This window comes from Meleagris gallopavo, chromosome 8, assembly GCF_000146605.3.
Source record: "Meleagris gallopavo isolate NT-WF06-2002-E0010 breed Aviagen turkey brand Nicholas breeding stock chromosome 8, Turkey_5.1, whole genome shotgun sequence".
NCBI classification, from domain to species: domain Eukaryota; kingdom Metazoa; phylum Chordata; class Aves; order Galliformes; family Phasianidae; genus Meleagris; species Meleagris gallopavo.
In genome coordinates this window covers 28,322,583-28,340,058 of record NC_015018.2, presented here as the reverse complement: position 1 = coordinate 28,340,058, position 17,476 = coordinate 28,322,583, and the positions used below count along the sequence as shown (strand labels likewise).

The following is a 17,476-nucleotide window of genomic DNA, read 5'->3' as shown; positions in this document are numbered from 1 at the left end:
CTGTGGGATGAGAAGGTTTGATTCCAATCTGTTGGCAAGATTAAAGAATTACTTTGTTTCCAATTGCAATTAGAAAGGCAAAACATGAAAATGTTTGGATTTGAAAATGTCCTTCTTGTAAATCATTAAATCTTGCCAAAATATGGAAACCCTTTATATTGCTATAGCTTATTACATGGCTAAGTTCCCTGATTGCCATCTAGATGCAGCTGCTTTGGCAGCACAGAGCAAGTCCTCCGAGGATATCATCAAGTCCTCCAAGTTCCCAGCAGCTCATGCACCAGCACCCAACGAGATACCAAAGATCGAGACAGACCACTGGCCAGGTCCTCCCTCCCTTGCAGCCATAGGTATGCAAAAAGAATTCTACAAGTGATGTGGATTAAAAGGTACTGATCAGTAAAGTAGCTGTCAGAAGAGATTGTGAGTGTTGTGCCTTCTCCAAGTGATTGCCACAGAGTGCAGTTATTCTGGTGAGACCTCTGCACGTCTCTGTCTTTATAACTGTTAGTGAGCAGAGGAGCTTTTGAAAAAGGATGTTGGAAGTAATCACACAAATACTAATCCATAGAAAATTTACGTAAACTCCCGTATTGTGACTTAAAAACGGTGTGTTGTATCACACGTGCATGACTTCTCTCAGTTACTGTCTATGTGATCTTTTAGTCCTAAGCTAATAGTAAATATTCACAGAAAGTGTCATTGCTTCCAACCACGTGGCTGTTTTCACAACAAGAAGCAAGAACTGCAGCAGGGCAATTAATGGACTAAAAAAGTCCCATTTTGTCAGTTACTGTTTCTACAGACCGTATTTTTCTTTTGCTCTGTAAATATCTTATTTTAAGTCATGCTCATGTTCATTTTAAAACTTTTATTTAATGTTATGTTATTTCTGTTGATTTTGTTGTCCCTCTCCCCCCCGCCCTTGTAAAACATAGTACAGAGTAAGTTATATAGCCTGGTTGGTTTATGAAGTCATGTCAGATATGCTGAAGGCCTTGCCAGCTTCAGGTTTCTGTGAAGGGATGTAAAGGGAACAGAATTTTTGTGATGTGCAGGGAAAGGTGGCACGGGATGGGATTGCTCAATGATCATTCAAAGGAGCTGTGTATGCAGTGGCAATTGTGTGAAAATGTAGTGATAACATCTGTCTACCTGAAACTCTCCTGACAGTGCTTGTTGTAACCACAGCGTTGTTATGCCATGTGTCAGAGATGGAGGCTTTCCTGGAAATGTTGGCTCTTGGCTCATATTCCTGGCAGTGGATGACAATTTTGGTTTGCTTATTTTTTTTTCTGAGTAAAACTGCTTTGCACATTGGCTCTCAGGTGATTTAGTTACACCTGAGAAACTAAACAAAACTTCTTGGGAACTATAAATACGTATTCATGGTCATATTTTATTCAGAAATAAAGACATTGTATAGGATCAAGCACTGAAAAACCTTCAACCCTCAGATTTTTCAGCTTGGTTTTTTGTTGTTTTTTTTTGAGTGTGATGTTTTACTGCAGAGCTAGACTGAGCACAACTGTCAAAATAGGAGTTCGGTTTTACTGAAGTCTTGCAAAAGCCTGACACCAAAAACACTGTTGCTCAATTGGAAACCTATGTGCATTTCAACTTCTTGTTAATTTCATAAGAAGCCTGATAGCTATAGGACAGGCTATCTGAATGAGTTTTATGAAGGGCAAGTTTTGAATAAATCTTTTGAATCTGCAAGAAAATACTTGTTTATTTGGTAAATCAAACTGAGAAAGAACTGATACACAGAGCTGTCTGTACTGTGGTTTTATGGAAGCAGGAGCAGACATGAGACGCAGGTCAAGTGGAAGAGAGGAAGATGATGAAGAGCTACAGAGACGCCGGCAACTGCAGGAGGAGCAGCTCATGAAGGTTATTATAACCTTATCTTCGTACTGCTTCTAAACACCCTCCAAAAATTGCCCTTTGTCTTTACATAAGCAATTTATAATTCCTCTGCCAGTTTTATTTTATTCATGTATTTTTAATTGCTGTCTGTAGCTTAATTCTGGTCTTGGACAATTGATACTGAAAGAAGAGATGGAAAAAGAGAGGTCAGCCTTTTCTGCCAGTCGTTACGATTCTCCAGGTAATTCATCTGGGCAATGAAGCTAATAATGAACTGTGAGTAATGAATGCCACATGGACACATATTCAGTGTTTTTCCACAAGAGGCACCACTGGGAGATTGCTTGATATGTGTAAGTGGTATTCTGTTGTTCTTCCATGAGAAGGATAGGCTAATACCTTGTTTTACCTCCATTTCATGGAGTGGAATCCTGTCATGTTCTCAGAAGTGTTGTGTTATGTATAAGATGGCTCTAACATCAGATCAGGCTGCCACATCCTAAAATTTGTTTGTATTCAGCCATCACTATCTGTTCTGATCCTTGTCCTGGTTAAATCAGGGCCAAAACCTTTGTCAGTAGCAGTATTACATGACTTAAAGAGACTTTTCTCCCTTAGAGCAAAGAAATTATGAACATAGAGTAGTGTGTGCTATTCATGTATCTTGGCTTGTGCACCAGCAGAAGTTGAGCATATGAATGTAGTAATAGTTAAAGTAGGATGAGTGGAAAAAAAAATTGTTAGAGGTTTAGAAGATATGCTTACATGTAACTCAGGAAAGTGAAATACAGCGGATGTCATGGGACACTCAACAGGAAACCTATCCAGTCAAACAATGCTAATCTTCTTTGGTTCTTCTTGATCCCTTTCTTGGTATTATCGTAAGATATATGGCAATACTTGATATATCTGATGACTGAAATGTTATTTTGCTCTCATTACTTTCAGCTTAGTAGAGGCCACTTTGATTCTGAGCCTGGCACCATGACATGATAATGTTGCATGTAACTTACAGAGCGTATGGAAGGTTGTGATGACTTTGGAACCGAGATGTTAGCTTCTTGAAATCAGCATATCTCAGTTGGTTAAGCTTCCCCTTAGTTCTTCAACTGTATTTTTTTCTGCAAGTTGATTTCTCAAATGTTCTTAGTTTTGCTTTGCCATGGGATTGTTTCAGTAAAAAATTTTTCCCTTTCTTTTTCAACAGCCCACGCTTCAGCCTCCAAAACCTCTTCTCTTCCTGGCTATGGAAAAAATGGACTTCACAGGGTAAGGAGATAGACATTTTGAGACTCAAAAAGTAACTTTAATCATTTGTGGTATTTATGTATTTATTTCCCTATTAACTGTTTTGGATTTTAAGTTTTATTGAGCTTTCTTATAAGACCATCTGAAGTCAGGCAAAACCTTGTTTCCGTCCCCACAAACTTAGTGTTAAAAATATAAGAAAACAATGCAAGAGAGCTTATGAAAATTGAGGAAAGAAGAGCTTTAAACAATTTGTTACTTCTCTTATATCAACCCACTGGTGAAGCCATGAACTGTGGATTTATGTGCATGTCCCTCTTTTCCTGTTACAGCCGGTGTCTACAGATTTTGGTCAGTACAACAGTTATGGGGACGTGAGTGGTGGTGTTAGAGGTAAGGATTTTTACATGCCACTTCATTACGGAGAATGTATTGTGATGAGTGCTCGTTTCTGCTGCTTCATATTAAGATTGTGGATCTGCTTTGTATTTGTTAAGTGGTTTTAACTTCTTTGGGCAAACTTGATAGTTAACTCAAACTCTGCAAGTGCATGTTTAAAAGTTTGAGTTTATTTTACTAAATCTTCTATTATCCCTGTTTTTGCCAAGAGCATGCTTTAGCATTGTTGCACATGGAAAGCAGGTGATAGTCTGTAGTTAATTGAAATATGTACTGAATTAATATTTTGAATAGGTTTGAGCTTAGTGGTGGGGCGGCGAGAGAGAGAGAGACTCAGATTTACCTTCTGAATGAGACTGATCCCTTCTGTCTTAGATACCTTATGATAAGGATCATAAGCTGGTGCTTGTGTCTCTTTATAGACTGTGAAGGAATCCTGCAGAGCTACCTGTTGTCAGGTGAATCATGCTCTAAAAAGTTGAATATTAGTTGGCTATTTATTTGCCAACTGTTACAGTTCTCTGTCTTTGATGTTTTAAAGTGACTTAGTTTTCCAGAGTGAGAAGCACACTTGAAGTAGTCTGCAAAATAGGGAGTGCTTTGCTCTTCACAAACTAAGACCTAAAGTAGGGAGATCTGCTGACCATATAGAATCAGGTGGAATTTTGAGTAGATGAAGTAGATCACAAAACACAAGGATTATCTGGCAGATTGTGTCTAGCTCCTCTTCAACACTCAAGAGCTGATGAGATTTCTCTTTTGTTTTCAGATTTCCAGGTAGAGTACGGGTTTTCATCAATCAACTGACAACGGATTTAAAAGCATCCACTTTCTTTTTAAGTCTGAATTTCTGCTACAGGGAAGGGTTTCTTAAGACATTAACTTTGATTTACCTGCATGTTTAAGCATAATCACCGATGTAGACTCTTAATTGATAAAAAACAGGCACAGTCTCAGATTCTTCCTTGTACCTCCCCAGAACTGAGTTGAGAAGGCTCAGACCAGTCTGAGATAAAATCTGTCTGTTGAAATACGAGTTGCCTGCAATAGTTCTTTCTGAACAGCTGAGGGTGGATTTATCTCCAGCCTGACTAGTACCAGCCCCAGAGATGCTTTGAAATTATTTTCTGGAGGCAATTTTCTTCCATACCAGGAGCCTTTTTGCCCTGGAATTTATTCTTCAGACAAGATGACTTATCAATAGCTTTCTACAGTGCTACCATCACAGATGAGCTATTAAGACACATGCTTGCAAAAATCAACCCTTTTATCCCAAATCCTGTCTGAGGGATTTTTTCCAGAACAGTTTGAGACTCACTGCCCCCTCAGCACAATCACATTATGAAGTGACAATTTAAGAAAGGTTTTAATGATGTGGGTGTATTTGTTAATGATATATCAAAACTGTGATGAATGGGAAGGAAATAAGAATATGGGAGAAGAGAGGAGTTCTTCATGTATTATATTCAAGATGTAATTGAACCTGTGTAGAAACAGTACCTTTTGGCAATAGCCCTATCCTTGTTCTTGTTCATAGTCAATATTTTCTATTGTACAGACACACACACACACACACACACACACACACACACACACACAAAAACAAACACCTTGGGTGAGACACTAAATGACATGAAGGGCAGACCAGGGTGCTTATGTGTACTGTTGAGCAGAATCTGAATTTATGCTTCTCTGTATTTGTTCCAGATAAGAGCCTTACTTGATGATTGGGGTTGGGAAGGGCCTGCCATTCTCTCAGGGTCCCGAGGTCCATCCAGTCCCAGTAATGTCAGGAAATGTAGTGGTAGAGAGGGTGGAAGGATGCCTCAGGAAAACATGCTTCTGAGAAGTGATGAACAGTAACCATGGCAATGTCCTGTGTGGTCAGAGTAAGCAGTAAGGCTTGAAGGGAGTCTCAGTGCAAATTCACCTTTGTTTTCACCACTACTTGAGTGCCTTTACCCTCTGTGTGTGTAACCTGTGTGTCTGATGTATACCTGTATCTGATGCAGTCCCTTCCGGATGGTCATGTCCCTGGAATGAGAATGGACAGAGGAGTATCTATGCCTAACATGTTGGAGCCAAAGGCAAGTGCAGATGTTATTCACTTTCGTTCAAGATTATGAAGATTTGACTGTGAAATGCAGATAAAATACAGGAGATGTCTTGGTTCCCTTGTTCTTTTTTACCTCATCTCAATCCCTTCTCCCTTTGTGCCAAACCTTTCCCTTTGTTCTGGAATTTGCCTGTTCTAGGTATTAGTACTCTGGCTGAGGGCAGTCAGTGTGCTCCTTTTGGGTAGAGCAGGCTTTCTCAGAGACAAAATGAAGATACTGAAGGGCTCAGTAAATAGCTAGTTCTCTGTCAAGCTTTCAGTAGCCAAAATAGCAGACCACACTTGATTCCAAAGTCTTGGATCTGTTATGTTTGAAAAGTGACGTAGGATATTGTGATTCACAACACATGGCTGAGGCTCAACACAGATCTCTGGTTTGAGGCTAATGGTGCCTGAAATCTTATATAATGTTGAATTCCCTATATAAGAACTTTATTTCAAGATTTGTTGGGAAAAAGAGGTAATATCAGCTGAATATGAGTTAAGGTATAAATTAAAATGCTTTTGCTGCTGTGTCTAGAGGTGGCTGAGTCAAAAATGAATATAATCTACAGAAAGGCTTCAGCCAGTGCTGTGTTCTAAATCTTGCACCTTTCTCTGTTGCTGGTGAACCTTCTGAGAAATCATGGTTTTCCCAGAGCTGCAAGGATCAGTATTGCTGCAGTTAAGTGAGGAGCTTTATATGCAAACCAGATTACTGCTTGTGCTTCCAAGTGACCCCTAGACAAATTGTAAAAGGCAATAACCTTAGCTTTATAAGCTGAGACCCTAGTACAATGTACGTGAACAAATGTTTTTGTATACTATATAAGTATAGACCTTGAGAACATCCCTGACTTCTGAGATTATGCTTTTTATTCCAAACAATTTCTTTTCTCAGTGCAATAGCGTTTCTTACAGCCCTCACTGCCATTAATGCATCCTGTTATTTGGAATGTTGTTGTGGGTTACAAATTCTGTCATACTACTAATGATAAAATTTGTGGGAATGTTCATGAGAGTACAGGTCACTTTCTGTTGATGTTTAAAAAGGTTCTGCCAGACCCTGAGGTTATGCTAAGTGGCAGTTTTGTTCGTGTCAATGATCCAACAGTAATTTAAACCTGATCAAGTGGCTACTTGGTGACCTTTAAGGTCTCTTCTAAACCAAGCCATTCTGTGATTCTATGAAGTGAAAAAAGCCAACTCAGTGTCAGCCTGAAACACCTGGGAAGTGAAAATTAGTAAATTTCAGAAAGTCCAAATCTTATCAAGTGGTTCACCAGAAGGGACAGAATTTGTGCATCCTAACACCCCAGATTGAAACATACCTTACTGTGAATACCTGAATTTAAAATGTTACTTATGACCATAGACTTTGACTTAAACTCTGCCTGTTTAAGTATTTTGAAGAGTTACATTTCAGTTTCCTTTAATTCTGTATATGGTAGCCATTTCCACTATTGAACATGAACAATGTAATTCAAAGTATAGACTTAATTGTACGATTGTGACAATGTCAGAGTCTCCTAAGAATCATATCTTAAAGCTGGTATGTAAGCACACATTACTTAAATTATTATTACTTACAATAAACTCAGTGGTGTGTTCATTGGTGCCTGAATCTTATTTATTGCACTTCATTGGGGTAATTGTTTACAATGGAATTAACTTGATTGCTTAGTACTACCCAGAAGCTGATTTGGTGGAATTTCTTCTGTTGTTAAAATAATTAATAGAGTTTGATTATGAATAAGCTACTTGTCCAGAGAGGTGATTTGGTGATTTCATTCAGTGGGCAAGTATCTGGCTAAAACGGTTTTGTTTGCCAGGAATGGTTTTAATCCATATGGTTTTCTGAAATCCTTTTTAGGCATCATTGTTTCTGTTGCATTAAACTGATTTGAGACCCATTGACTTTAAACATTTTACTTCAAACTTAGAATCTATACAAGTAGAAGAAAAATTAAATCATTTATGCATCCAGGAATTAATTGTTGGCAGTAGCTGATTTGTATAAGTTCTGGATGTTATTTGAAAGTATAGGGAAATCAAGGGAAATGTAATGGGAGATGTAATGGGAGATGTACGGGACAGATACTCTTCTGAAGCAGATGAAGATGTGTAAGATGAATGTGTCTACAAAAACATCTCTTTAGTCTGTGTATGTATGTTCTTTAACTATCCAAACAAGCAAAGAAAATCCTTTGATGAATTTTGTTGAATGTAATAGTCCCCACTAATGAATATCTTGCTTTTTCAGAGTTACCATTCCTTCAGATGGACTGTCAGATGTATATTCATGTATTTTTAAGAGTCCTCTGAATTTGTTTTCTTAGAGCTGTCCACATTTTGGCAACCATCAGCCAGACCAATGAGGGCCAAATCTACGTATCTTAATAAACCCTAAAATTTGTACATTGGTAGATGAGAAAGTATATTGAATAGAGAGAACTTGTCTTAACAAAGCCAGCTAATATATTATGTGCACTATAAAAATCAGTGTATGCAGAACCTCAAAAGTGTGAGGCAGTTTGACATTGATACTGAACAAGTTCTTGCTCTGTCCAGATTGGCCTGTCTTTCATGCATCTTTCAAAAAAGAAATGCTGTAATTTCCTTTGCAAAGGAAAAAGAATGTTTGTGTGGTTATGAAAATAAGACACGTTGTGTTCTTTTTGTTTTAAAATGTAAATACCTCTCTTTTTTCCCCCTTTTATACATTGTTAACAGATTTTTCCATATGAAATACTCATGGTGACCAACAGAGGGCGAAATAAAATACTAAAAGATGTAGACAGAACCAGGCTGGAGGTAAGAGAAGCAAGTTCCTAAATGCTTTTTCCTGCTGAAGTTGTTTGTTGTTGCACATTTGAAAGCTCAAACACTAACGTGTGGGTCCTTGTTAGACTAACAAGATTTCTCAGCAGTAATAAATGGTGAGGAAGGAATCAGATGGGGAGGAAACAACAGCTTCTCAGTAGGTGGTGCCAGGCCAGGAGTCACACATCTCTGAGCAGGAATGCCTCTGTCTCCCTGCTCCTGTGTAGAGCTGTTCACAACCCCCTTATTTTTCAATCAATTATTTTTATACTTGCAGATTGGTAAAAAGACCAAAATTGGTCAAGCAATTCACAGTCATAGGACCCATGTTAGAATGGGCCAAAGCTTTGTCTGGGCTTGGATCATTCCTTAGTGAAGTGTCAGTACCAACCACCTTTGAGAATCCAAAGTTAAACTTTCTCTGATTCATTCATTGGTGTTAGAGTGACTCATTATGCAAAAACATGAGGATTTAAATCTCTACTAACAAATAAAAGTTGTCTACCAATCTGTGGATTACACATAAGCAGCCCAATGAAATTTCTTGGTTGGGGATGTTTAGGTTACTTCTAGTTAATTAATCTTGTGGAGATGCATGAAAGAAGGCACAAAAACTCAGGTAAGTACCCACTGATTTACATTTTTAGATAGCAATCGTGTATCTACCTAATGAAAATTCAAGGTGGTGTAATGTTAACACCAGAAGGAGGGACTTTCTCTGTCCAATGCACTCTAGGGCAGAGGAATAACAGAGGTAACACACGAGACATGTTTCAGTTGTTGTAGAGAAATGTGCTGGGCAATTAGGTTGGCCAGCCGTCTTTCTTCTCAAAGTTCACAGTGTAGCACATTCAACCTGCAGCCCTTCAAGAAAGCTCACCTAAAACCCAGAGCCTGCACCTCTGTGCGTGAATAGAGATGACTAGCTAAAGCCTGGAGAGGGGCATGCAAGTGCTATTTCTTTTCTGTTATCTATCACTGCATGTTGGGTAACTTCAGACAGCTTGTTTATTTAGTCTTGCTCATTCATCAAGTGAAATAGTTCTTCTGATCCCCTTTGTGACCTTTCAGATGATGTTACAAACAGCAAAATGTTATTGGTGCACTGAGAATCCAGGTTCATTACGACTTGGATACGTGTTTTGGTATTTCATCAAGCTTCTATCACTAGATCTTGCAGTGGCATCTAGAGTGACATGAAATCCCTTAAGGCACTCCTGTCTCCTATTGCGTCTCTTTCAGCTTTGACTGACCATTGCCTTTTCTTCCCCCCCTCTTTTTTTTTCTTTTTTTTAAAGCGTCACTTAGCACCTGAAGTTTTCCAAGAGATATTTGGCATGACGATACAGGAGTTTGACAAGTTACCTCTCTGGAGACGCAACGACATGAAGAAAAAAGCAAAACTCTTTTAATCTCCCTTTAAACAAACAACTAAAAATGACGCGTAGGATGTTGTATCATACAATCCAAACTATTTGGAAGCATCCACTTACCCACCAAAAAGGGAAAATCGCATAGTGGCACCTCTACACACAGCAATTGAACAAGATGAACATTTGCCCTCCTGCAACACAGGGAGAAAATATCTGGGCTCAGAAACAACAGTGATAAGTTTCAGAGGTGTTGGCCTTTTACATGATAAATATACAAGATAGGAAACTTTTCTTCTCCCTCAATGATATTCCCTTTACTTCTCTCCATAACAAGATGGAACTTTATTGCTAGAGCCAGGAAGTGCCCTTAGGATGCCTTGTAGACTAAAGTAGTTGTAACCACTTCAAGAACTGGAAAAGAAATATATATATATAAAATATATATATATGTATGTGTGTTTGTGTGTGTGCGCACATGTATTTATATCTACTCATCTGTGTATGTATGTGTATATATGTGTATATATGGAGAGAAAGACAGATACTCCATAGTGAAGGAGAAGCCCTTTGTAACACACCCATATGGTCACGTCCAGTCTTTCACACAACTGTTTCTTCACTGGCAGTCTTTTGAAACTGCACCTTTGTGTGATACTGTCTGCAAAGGTGGGCACTTTGCTCACCTACATGCATACCAGTTGAATTCTCAGAAAGCGGACTCCTTGTACTTGTATATATTAGCTAGGATATAGGAAGTGAGTTGCTGTGTCTGGTGTCGGTCTTCCCTCTTCCACACTTTCTGCTTGAATTAATAAGGCTGAAGCTTAACCGGTCAAATAATGTAAGATCACCTAAGTAATGGGAATGATGGAGAAGAGTCAGTTTTCTTGTAATTTAGTCCAAGAGATGGGTGGGTGAAGGTGGGAATGATAGAGTGAGAAAATGCTTTTTTAAGGGTGCCCTGGTTCACACCCAGGGATTTTGGACAGACTTCTTTCTAGTAATTAATTATCAGGTACAGCTCCTTAGACTGCAGTGGATTTTACATCAGCAGGGAAGATGGTTCTCTGCAAGCCAACATAAATTTTCATCCCTCTTTAGGAGGAATGTTTATGAATTAAAAGGTACCACCAAGGTGCCATGCTCTGCCAATAGAAGCTTTTTGATTAAATTGCAGTTGCTGTTGTCAATATGGCACAGTGCATGGGGCCAAGCATCCCTTTTTAGTTAAAGTAGTTTTTCACTTTTGCTTGAAAAAGAAGATGCAGTATCTTTTTTTTTTCCTCTGTTGAAGCTTCAAAGCTCCAGCCTTGGTTATTTTTATTTCCCTTTGTGCCTGACTTGGTTTATGAAGACAGAGAAATCAGGCAAGGTGGTTTCTGAACTGCTTTGAACTTTTTATTGCTTTCAGTCTTCTTCCACTATATTGCAGCTTGAAAAATAACTGCCTATATATATATATATTTATATATCTTAACTGCTTCTGGGCAGGTCCTATACAGAGAAGGACATAAGCACCAAAGTAACTGAATGAATGCATTGTGGCTGCAGCATCAGCTTTTTCTCTTCCTTGATGCTTAACTGCCAGTGCAAACTGCACAAATGACCATCTCCTAGTATCGGAGAAAGTCATTTAGGTTCTGTGTCTGTCAAAGAATATCAAGGTTTCATTCTTAATGCAGAAACTTTAGGCACTGGAGACATCAGAACCTTTGGATTTTCTGTTACATTAGACATTAGAGTTAAAATCTGGAAGTCAGGAAGAGGAAACAATCCCATGTAGTTGTGAGGTTCACTATCACTGTGTTGAGTTCTATATGTCACCAAATGGCATTTCACCATGAAATGTGCAGGGCAGCCCATATCCTGCCCCATCTTTGCTGGTATAGGTAGTCCTGCTAGAGCAGATCACCGTGGTTCATGTGCTCCATGCTCTGGAGCTAAGTGAATGGTGGGTCCAAGGGGCGTGCTTGAGAATGTTCTCACGTGCAGACTTGGCAGCATTGTTCCCACTGAACACGGGTCCCCACTGAACACTGTGCCACACAGTTGGGTGTGGCTTAGCTATCTGGACTTCACTGAGATTACAGCAAGGATCAGTTCAACATTTTTTACTTCGTTTTTGAGGACAAGCATCTGAAATGGCTTTAGAGGAACACTGAGAAGCAAATGGGAGCTAGGGGCTCTGGCAGTTAGAGATGCATTTTTGAGTGATTGCTGAAACCTCCATGTCCATGCAATGGAAGGACAGCAGCATTTTACAGTCATAAGCTTTGTGAGCATTAGTCTCCAAAATTGAGTGTATGTTACCTGCAAATTGTGGCTTTATGTTGAGAAGAACACTTGGATTTGCTCATTTAAAGTATTAAAATTCTCTAAACTTTACCAATCCATATCCTGTAGGTGATGCTGTGCTGCTCCCACCCAAACACAGTGGGCTTTGTAGGTATCTCAAGTCACCCTGACAACAGACCTTTCTGATATGAAGACTGCTGTCACAGATGTGAGCTGCCAGCCCTCAGCTTTAGGTTGTTGAACAGTGTATGTGAATATCCTACTCAGTCATTCCAGAGATGACTAACCCAGGTTGTCTTCTCTCTCTCCTCAAAAAAAAAAAAGAACAAAAGAGAAAAAAAGAACCCATTCCTTCAGCCTTTGAAAAATGACAAGATAATTTGTGTCTGCCTTATCAGCTGAGAATTCAAAGTTGCAGTTGCAGCATGGGTAGGAATGAAGAGAAGCCAGCTTAGATGCTGCAGATACAATTAATCTCCTAACTGGATTTTTGGGCTGGTGCTGGTTCATATCTTGCTGGTGTGGAGCATAGTCAGTTGGCTGCTTTATTTCTGATTGAGACCAGGAGGGTTTTCTGAGCTGTAGTATCATGCCTATGCTTAGTTCCTGCTAACTATCCCAGCCACCTATAAGCAGACGCACCCCGAGAGATCTCACACCCTGAATACACTGCAGCCAGCCAGTATGTGTTTCCGCAGTGGGCTCTTAGCAGTGATCACTGCAGCACTTTCTCAACTTTAATCTGCTCTTCCCACCTAATAAAAAGGGAAATGCAGCCCCGAGGAGAATTGTCTTTGTAATCAGTGAATCATTTCCCTAGTGTCAATCCAGTAGTGTATTGTTTGTTGGGCAGCTCTGCACTGCTGGATGATTCTTTGTAATTCCCCTCTCAATGTTCTCTTGTGGCTGATAAATTTGAATACTGTAATCTAACATAGAGCTATGTAACTAGACTTTAAATTATTCAGTAAATACTTAAGTGTGTAAGAATATGCCTTAAGTACACACTCAAGTACTTCTATCTCCTGCAAAGCATCTGAGCTTCTGATGAAGTCCTATCAAACAGTGCTGTCAACAGTGTCTCTGCTGAGAGGACTGAAAACTGATGATCGCTTGTTTTTTTCCCCTTCTGCTTTAAGAATGATAAGCCTGTAAAAATAGGTGTGCAGGATGGAATTACAAAACTGTACACGTGTGCAAAACTGAATTATATACAGATGCAGTTGAGATGCTGTGCAAGAAGTTAACCTGGAATTTCCAACTATTTGTGTTGAATAGGCAGCCATAAGTCTGTAATGAAGGCTGTCACTTACAGATGCCTTGTTCTGTGATGTATGGAGTGTGCAGGAGGCAAGGTCACTTTCCCACTTGAGAAAGCAGATTTAGAAATTACTAAACTGTCCACTGTTTCTCAATGAAATTATGTGATCTATTGTGGCCTCTGTTTAGGAAGCTGAATGTTAGCATCTCAACTTTGACAGTGTCCCATCCCAAATTTCCTTGGGATCCTAAACTGGGATCCTAAACTTTCTATACAACTGGAAGAGTAAGTTCTCGTGAAGCTCACTCACAGAACTTCATGATTTTCTTTTTGTTACCATTTCACGCTGGTGTCATTTAGGAGACATTTTAGTGGCATAACTCTCAGAAACATATTTTGTTTTCAGTTTGGTTAGTAGCCTTTCATTAAACATAGTTTGTGATGCATCGTGCACATAGCTGCAGTGTGCTGTGAAAGGTTAGACTAGGAAAACAGGAAGTTTCTTTATTGCTGCATGTGGAGGCAAGAGAGCTCTGTGGTTCCACTAATGCTATTAGTCCTGTCAAGACAGATGTCATCTCGCCTTACCAACTTGTCTGGTCCCAAGTCTGTCTGGGCTTAGCAGTGAAGTGCCCAAGCTCTTCCCTTGCCGCAGTTAGTCTGAAACTAGACATGCTTTGAAATGAAATCCTTTTCTGTAAGCTGCTCCTGGAGTATCACTGCCATGTCAGGTAATATCAGTGCATGGAGATGTATGAAGTTTTGGAGGGGAACAGATGGAATAACTATAGAATCATAGAATATCCCAAGTTGGAAGGGATCCATGAGAATAAGCAGCAGGTCAAGGGTGGTGGTCCTTCCCCCGCACTCTGCACTGGTGAGATATCACCTGGAATACTGTGTGCAGATGTGGAGTCCTGAGTACAGGAGAGACATGCATCTGTTGGAGCACATCCTGAGGAAGACCATAAAGTGATCCAAGGGATGAAACACCTTCCCTGCAAGGACAGGCTGAGAGAGCTGGAACTGTCTCTGGAGAGGCCTGGCAGCAGCCTTTCAGTATCTAAGGAGAGGCTGTAAAACAGAAGGGGACAGACTCTTTAGCAGAGTCTGTTGTGATAGGACAAGGGTTTCAAACTAAAAGAGGGGAGGTTTAGATTGAGTTTAAGGAAGAAGTTTTCTACAGTAAGGGTGATGGAGCACTGGAACAGGTTGCCCAGAGAGATGATGGATCCTCATCCCTGGAGACATTTCAGGTGAGGCTGGACCAGGCGCTGTGCACCTGATGGAGCTGTAGGTGTCCCTGTTCATTGCAGAGGAGTTGGACCAGATGACCTTTAAGGTCCCTTCCAACTCAAACAACTCTGATTGTACGATCATCTGGTTCAAGCTTGATTGTTCCAGAGTTTGCTGGAGTGGTGTTTAGCAGACTTAGAAGAAATGCATGCCAGTTTGTATTACCTATTTCAGACTGTGGAGAATCAAGTTTGGAGCACTTATAGATTATGAGCATCTTTGCTCAAGTCAGTGATAATAACAATGCATAAAACATGCAGGAAGCAAGAAGATCTACTGATCTGTGCTGAAATGCCAGTCATTCCCCAGCAGACTCTTGAGGCTTGGTCCCACAACCCCCTCTCACATTTGCTCAGGCCCAGGTCATGGTCCAGTTCTTTGCCAACACATCTGCTGGAGTCCAGCATAGTCTTCAGTGTAGACATGGAAGAAGTGATCTTGCCAACACATGGTATGATTTTACACCACTGTTATGGAATGAAGAGCCTTTCACTTAGTGTAGAAACATTCTTATCGCTGTGGGTCACAGGACTGTTCTTGCTGGTGAGTTTTTCTTCTGACTTCTCCCACACAACTATTTTGTGCTTGATAAAGTAGAAAACAAAAAATCTGTTGCAATGCAAAGATGCTGAGATTTTAGTCAGGCAACTCTGCTGGCAGTAACTATGTGATGCTGGCAGTTGGCATAGAGGGAATAAGTGTTATTAATTTTAATGTGAGCTTCAGTGCAGGAAGTGGGAATCTAATTGGCCATTAATGTTGTTTGCCTGTATGCAAAATAAATTATTTGTTGCCCAAAGGGCTTCTAACAGGGAAATAGATTTCTGCTAATGATTTCCTCAAAAATGCTTGTCCATGTGAAGAGGTGCTCCTTCCACGTGCACCGCGATCTTTCTTTTGAGGTAAAAAGAAATGACTGAAGGCAAGCAGTAACCTGGTATGCCAGAAATCACTATAGTTAATATGAGTGCTTCTCCCAGGACTTGTAAAGCTGAGGCCCACAGGACCTTGCTCCTAGGCACTAGGAAATGAAGTGTAGAAAGTCTTGAAGAAGCAGAAGCAAATCCCAGCAGTGCCTTACCGGGCTGTGCCTGGCTCCCCTTGGCGCTCTGACAGGTCCCCCAGTGCAAACCCACTGCAGTCAGTGGACTCTCTCACTGATGTCTGCACACTTGGGAGCAGGCAGGCTCTTTTCATCTGTCGAGACCAGAAGAGTCTCAGAGTATTACCATTGGGTCTGTCTTGTCCAGGCAGTGCAACTAGGTCATTGCTGATAACTCTTCCTGTAAGAGGGCCTTACAGCTGGGACTTTTTTTATGCTTTGGAAACTGAAACTAATTTTTTTCAGAGCTATATTTTATTTTTAAAAAGTAGATTTTGGTGATAGGATTTTTTTTTTTATTATTATTTTTTCTTTTCTCCTCCCTCTGCATGTCACAAACCAGCGTTCCAGGGAGGTGTCCCTGTGTTTCCCACTCATCTGTGAGACAGCTCTCTGTGAGTCTCTCTGTAAAAATGAGTCGATGTCCTGTAAGTCTGCTTGTATGCATAATGAACAGTTGAGCTGGGTTGCTGTTCTGTACAATTAGTGTTTCAACTGTCATACTGCAAACAGCACATGCTGCACTCCTGTGCCACTGTAATCTGCATCACTGTTGTACTCAAGTCAATGAATAAAGTTTGAAGCTTTATTCTTAATTGCTGAGTTCATGTAGTCTCATTTATTTGTGTTTTTTTTTTTTTCTTTCATCTTGCAGAGCTATATCAATCTCCTTAGAAAACAGGTTGTGCTCTCAGGAAGGATGCAGGTGAGACATAAATGTCCAGACCAAAGCAGATGAACAAAATTGCATGGCTTCAGTAAACAATTGACCAAACATTCTAGAATGGACACAAGCTTCTGGTAACTATATTACTAAAATATCTATTCTGCAAACCACATAGGAGTGTTAATGCTATGTGGTTAGCTGGTGGTTTAGAAGGACCAAATATGACAGCAAGGTCAGGTAGGTGATACTGTTACATTATCTTCACAGTGTGAATAGCTTCCTTTCTCTACCTTTGTGAGCTCAGTTAGAATTTTAGTCCCTGATATGATGTTTCCATGTATTAGCATTTTAAATTAGGTCTTTGCCTAACTACTGTTTACATCTGCCTAGCCTTGTACTGGGTATAGAAGACAGGGGAAGGTGCCATTACAAGAAATGGGGCCATAAAACATCTCCGGGTGTGCTGAACGGCCGTGTGCCCAGCAGACCCTGGCAGCAGCAGCAGGGTTGGGCACACCCATGGCCTAAGAAGAAGGAAATGTTAAGGGACTTTGTTCATTAGTACACACATATATGCCCTGGGAAAGGAGCCACACTTACACAGCTCTGGTAGATGACCTGCTGTACATCTCTGCTGAATTAGCATGAGCCTCCTGCAGTTATGGGACCTGGAGCAACCAGAGCTGGAGCCTCATTAGGACTGGCCTTTGAGCTTGTTTGTTAAAGGGGATGGGGTGTGCGGTGATGTTACTATTTGAAGTGAAGCCATTGGGAATCAATCCTAAAAAAACTCAGAGTGGGAAAGAATTGTGCTCCAGGCCATTGATCATCTGAGTGCAGCCCTCAGTTCAGGAGGAGGATCACCGGGTGGTTTGGATTGGAAGGGACCATAAAGAACATCCGTACCATGGGGAGGAACACCTCCCACCAGACCAAGCTACCCTGGACCCCAGCCAGCCTGGCCTCGAGCACTTCCAGGGATGGGGCATTCACAGCTTCTCTGGGCAACCTGTACTTGTAGGATCTGTCCACTCTCAAACACAGAGGA

The 17,476-nt window shown here is 40.4% G+C and overlaps 1 protein-coding gene across 15 annotated transcripts in view; it reads left to right on the top strand.

Moving 5' to 3' along the window:
• ABLIM1 (actin binding LIM protein 1) overlaps positions 1-14,153 on the top strand; it is a 48,673-nt gene extending 34,520 nt beyond the window's left edge. For 4 of the 15 annotated variants that reach the window (XM_019617846.1, XM_019617850.1, XM_019617843.1 and 1 more), the window contains 9 exons: positions 210-350; positions 1,802-1,893; positions 2,023-2,110; positions 3,077-3,138; positions 3,450-3,510; positions 4,286-4,293; positions 5,529-5,603; positions 8,345-8,425; positions 9,733-14,153. In XM_019617846.1, the coding sequence (XP_019473391.1) occupies positions 210-350; positions 1,802-1,893; positions 2,023-2,110; positions 3,077-3,138; positions 3,450-3,510; positions 4,286-4,293; positions 5,529-5,603; positions 8,345-8,425; positions 9,733-9,846 (722 nt within the window). In that variant the 3' untranslated portion in view covers positions 9,847-14,153. Of the gene's footprint in view, positions 1-203; positions 351-1,798; positions 1,894-2,022; positions 2,111-3,076; positions 3,139-3,449; positions 3,511-4,285; positions 4,294-5,528; positions 5,604-8,344; positions 8,426-9,732 lie in introns of all 15 variants that reach the window. The other 11 variants (XM_019617845.1, XM_031554515.1, XM_019617839.1 and 8 more) reach the window with 4 other exon arrangements.
• The last annotated feature ends 3,323 nt before the right edge of the window (positions 14,154-17,476 follow it).